This window comes from Octopus bimaculoides, chromosome 11, assembly GCF_001194135.2.
Source record: "Octopus bimaculoides isolate UCB-OBI-ISO-001 chromosome 11, ASM119413v2, whole genome shotgun sequence".
NCBI classification, from domain to species: domain Eukaryota; kingdom Metazoa; phylum Mollusca; class Cephalopoda; order Octopoda; family Octopodidae; genus Octopus; species Octopus bimaculoides.
In genome coordinates, this window is record NC_068991.1 from 74,455,985 (window position 1) to 74,460,678 (window position 4,694).

The window sequence follows — 4,694 nt, forward strand, 5'->3', positions numbered from 1 at the left end:
ATATATATATATATATATATATACATATAACGGTCCAGATGTAAAAATCTTCTTGAAAAAAAGAAACGGTTTTGTTTTGTGTTTAATTGATTATATATCGTTTATTTCTGAAGCTAATAGAAAAAAATCGTTCATAAACTACACATCTTTTGTTGCAGGATTAGTTTCATTAATAGGTAAACTCTGTTTTCTTCTGGATTTCTTCTGCTTCCTTAATTGTTCTCTGACGTCGTCCATTGTCATTGGCATTTGCATACTTTGACTTTCCGGCATAAAATATAAAAGTGTAAGACACCCGAGGCACCCAAAACTAAATATTGTCCCAGGTAACCATGCTATGTACGTCATCTGAAAAGTAAAAATGTAATTAGCATCAATGTCTAATAAAAACTTTTTTTTAATTAAGAAGATAAACAAAAGTACATTCACAGTGGCAGTCCGTCGGTTACGACGTCTAGGGTTCCAGTTGATCCGATTAACGGAACAGCCTGCTCGTGAAATTAGCGTGCAAGTGGCTGAGCACTTCACAGACACGTGTACTCTTAACGAAGTTCTTGGGGAGATTCAGCGTGACACAGGGCGTGACAAGGCTGGCCCCTTTGAAATACAGGTAAAACAGAAACAGGAAGACAGAGTGAGAAAAAGTTGTGGTGAAAGAGTACAGTAGGGTTCGCCACCAGCTCCTACAGGAGCCTCGTGGAGGTTTTGGTATTTTCACGTAATAAACACTCACAACACCCGGTCTGGGAATCGAAACCGCGATCCTATGACCGTGAGTCCGCTGCCCTAACCACTGGGCCATTGCGCCTCCACAATAATAATAATGATAATAATAATAATAAGGAGGAGGAGGAGGAGATTAAGCAGTTTGTGGTCGATGAAAAAGGTGGTAGTAGTACGAATAATTGTCGGAGCCCAGGGAACAGTGAGTAAAAATCTTGAGAAGTACATGGAATAAATAGGGGCTGCAATGAGGGTGGAGCACTTGAAGAAAACAGCACTGCTTGGAACCGCTCGAATACTCCGGAAGATACTCGAAAAATAAGGGTTGTTATCATAGTTCACTGGTAGTGAACAGCTGACACCGTAGTACATCTCCAGCGTTAGAAACTGTGCAAAGGCAATAATGATAATAATAATAATAATAGTAATAATAATAATAATAATAATAATAATAATAATAATAATAATAATAATAATAATAATAATTCAAAAGCCAGGAAATGTCTCACAAAGTACCATGTCTGTTCATTCATGTTTTGAGGTAGAGCATTTTGAAGTTTCCACAAATGCTAGGTATTTGAATTTATCCTTACCGTGAGTAGATTTTTATTAATATTTATGTATTACAGCATCCTGCCATGGGTCAATATTCAAAGAAGAACTAGTCTAGAGCATAGTAGTAAATGTATTTTGTAGTTGTTAGTATTTGAACGAGTACTAAGCCTTCGCTGTTTATGTTGGTGTCAAAATAATGGTGGGTAAAATAAATTATTTAAAAAACAAAAATAAAACTCTATTACTCACAAGTAGACGAGAATATGGGGAAATCATGTTTCCCATACTTCCTGACAAAGTGAGAAATCCTAAACCAATATTTCTGAAAATTAAAAAAAAACAACAGTTTTAACATTTTCGACTGCAAAATTCATTTCAATGCGCAGCAATATACGTATGCATACATGCACGCAAACATACATACATACATACATACATACATACATGCATACATGCATACATACATACATACATACATACATACATAAAAATATGCAAGACTTTTCTCAAGTTCCAAATGTGAATTTGTATGTGTTAACTACATCCCAGAGATGGAGCCTTGTATCTTTGTTGGAAACTGGCTCGCTCCTCAGTGGAAGATTTATAATAATTAAAAAACAGAAGAGACATACATACATGCATGCCTACATACATACATACACTTATGCCTGCATATATACCTACACACGCACGTATACATACACGAATCAGATCGTAACTGAAAGATAACAATTTACGAGATGTTCTTACATGTTTTCAAAGAATGTTTTTGTATATTCTTAAAATAGACTGTCATAAATAGTCAGAGAAATCATGCTACAGGTTTCATTTCTAATTGACCATCTTCAAGGTCAATTAATAATTTTAGTTTATTTTTTATACAATATAAGCAAATTAAAACAGGCACGTTAACAGATCTTTCTCTTTATGCTAATGAATATGTTATTGTGTTAGGGCGTCAGTAATAAGAGACGTTCCATAACATAATTATTCTCATTATTATTCTCGTGTGTGTGTGTACTCGGTATTAAATTATACACACTCTTGTTTCTGTAGTTCATTAAAACAAAAAGGAAAGGTTTAAACAATTACATCATTTTTCGACATAGTCTCCTTGTTTTACGAAACGCTTCTTCCAGCGGGACCCAATTTTGCTTATTCTATCGGAGAAGGTTTTCACCTCGTTGCGTTTCTTGCGCTAATTCGTCTGTAACAAACCGACGACCTCAAAAAAGGTGCTTGACCGGTCCAAAGAGATAGCCCGAAGGGGTGATATCTAGTATTCCTGTAATTCGAAACCCAATTTTTCAACGCTTTCAATGGTGTGAGCGGCCGTATGTGGCCATGCATTGTTATGCAACAATAACACTTACTTTAACAACAGACCTCGGCGTTTGTTGACCAGCATGTGACTGTAACCTACACTAGTGACTATAAACCCCTTTTCCAGGTAATGTTCCAGTACAGGTCATTTCGCATCCCCAAGAACAGTTAGCATCAATTTTTCTGTGGAAGGTTAAATATTGACTCTTCGCTCCAAAAAACCTTCGTCTTCTTCACGGTTGTAGCGGTCGAGTAAGCTTTGACAGATTTTCATACGCTTATGCGCTCCTGAAAGCTCTCTCGGCACCCATCTCGCACAGACTTTACGAAATTGAAGCCTGTCGTGGATTATTTCGTATGCAAAACCATAACCAATTTGCAGAGAACATGCCACCTCATCAATGGTCACTCGTTGGCTCGCCAAAAGCATCTCTTGAACTTGTTGAATCTTCACGTCAGTGGTAGAGATTGATGGATGTCCTGCTCCCTCTTCGCGCTTCTTGCTTGTCCAGGCATATTTAAACGTGTCGCTGTCCCCGTACTGTTCTGAAAACCTCCGATGAATTTGAGCCCCTAACATACTTTCAGACTAGAGAAATCGGATCACGGATTTCTGTTCTTCCTCGGTGCATACTGCGTCAGCAGAACAGCCATATTTACTCTGAAACACAAGAATGAAAACTGGAGCGGTCAAGGTCAAACCTCGGTTGCGTAACTGCGAGAGTGGTTACGTAAGCACAAGAGTGGTTGCGTAAGCACATGAAAGCGGAAGGCAATGCAGCCAATCTAAAGATATTTTTTAGAACTAAGAACGAAAAGAGCCGGAAAAATAATTGCTTTTAATCGAGTCAGAAGATCAGCAGTTTGGGAAGGAAAGGGGAATAATACGTGAATGGTACTTAATTTTATGGACACCAGAGGGACGAAAAGCAAAGATGATCTCGGCAAGATTTGATCTTAGCATAAAAAGCAGCAATAATTTCCTGCAAAGCATTTTCCCCATCACTCAAACGATTCAGAGAATTCGTCGCAATCTGTCATTCATAATAAATAAATCAACAATTACCTCAGGTTAGTTGGGTAGATTTCTGGGGCATATAACCATATGACACAATACGAGGCGCTGATACCAAACATCCCAAACAGACTGAATACTGTGTTCAAAATGGAATAAAGTTTGCTGCCATCTGAAAGAATAAAAAGGAAGAAAACTAATTCAGTCTTTCAATCGTAAAATTTTCACCAAGGATTAAAAGCTCTGATACATATTTTCCCGAAACTATCTGTACGACATACATGTGTGTGTCTGTGTGTGTGTGTGGAGGCGCAATGACCCAGTGGTTAGGGGCGAGGATCGCGGTTTCGATTCCCAGACCCGGCGTTGCGAGTATTTATTGAGTGAAAGTACCTAAAGCCCCACTATGCTCCGGCAGGGGCCGGTGGCGAACTCTGCTGTACTCTTTCATTGCACTTTCTCTCAGTATGTCTTCCTGGTTCTGTTGTACCTGTAATTCAAAGGGCCAGCCTTGTCACACCCTGTGTCACGCTGAATCTCCCCAAGAACTTCGTTAAGGGCACACGTGTCTGTGGAGTGCTCAGCCACTTGCACGTTGACTCGATCGGATCAACTGGAACCCTCGTCGTCTTCCTTTTCTATTGGACTTTCCTCTGTTTCTGAAGAAGAGCTTTTGTCGAAACGTCTCCACATTGTTTTTTTGTGTTTGTTCTTCGTTTTTTTTTTTGGTGGGGGGATTTACTATATATATATATATATAGTACGTGTACTGATGAACAAAAGAATACAGGTTACTTCACAGTTTTTTCTGTATTTGATTGAGAAACCAGTGGTCTACCGTTGAGTTAAATGTTTTTAAGAGATACATTTTGAAAAGCTGCATTCCCTCGCTTTCGGTAAATATGTTGCTTATTTTGGCAGTTTTTTTTTACTTATTTAGTCCCTCGATAGCGTGAGGCATTAATACACAGTTAATGCCCTTTATATATAATTAAATATATCTATGAAGAAACGATGAATTTTTTTCATTACGAAATGTTTCGTTATTTTTTCATTATGAGGTTTTTTTCACGCTGAC

At 38.1% G+C, this 4,694-nt stretch overlaps 1 protein-coding gene across 3 annotated transcripts in view; it reads right to left on the reverse strand.

Moving 5' to 3' along the window:
• Positions 1-75: 75 nt before the first annotated feature.
• Positions 76-4,694, reverse strand: part of LOC106867567 (solute carrier family 22 member 21) — a 23,047-nt gene continuing 18,428 nt past the window's right edge. For all 3 annotated transcript variants that reach the window (XM_014912477.2, XM_014912478.2, XM_052971943.1), the window contains exons 5-7: positions 3,668-3,788; positions 1,528-1,600; positions 76-348 (exon numbers count right to left, since the gene is read on the reverse strand). In XM_014912477.2, coding sequence (XP_014767963.1) covers positions 139-348; positions 1,528-1,600; positions 3,668-3,788 — 404 coding nt within the window. In that variant the 3' untranslated portion in view covers positions 76-138. The remainder of the gene's footprint in view (positions 349-1,527; positions 1,601-3,667; positions 3,789-4,694) is intronic.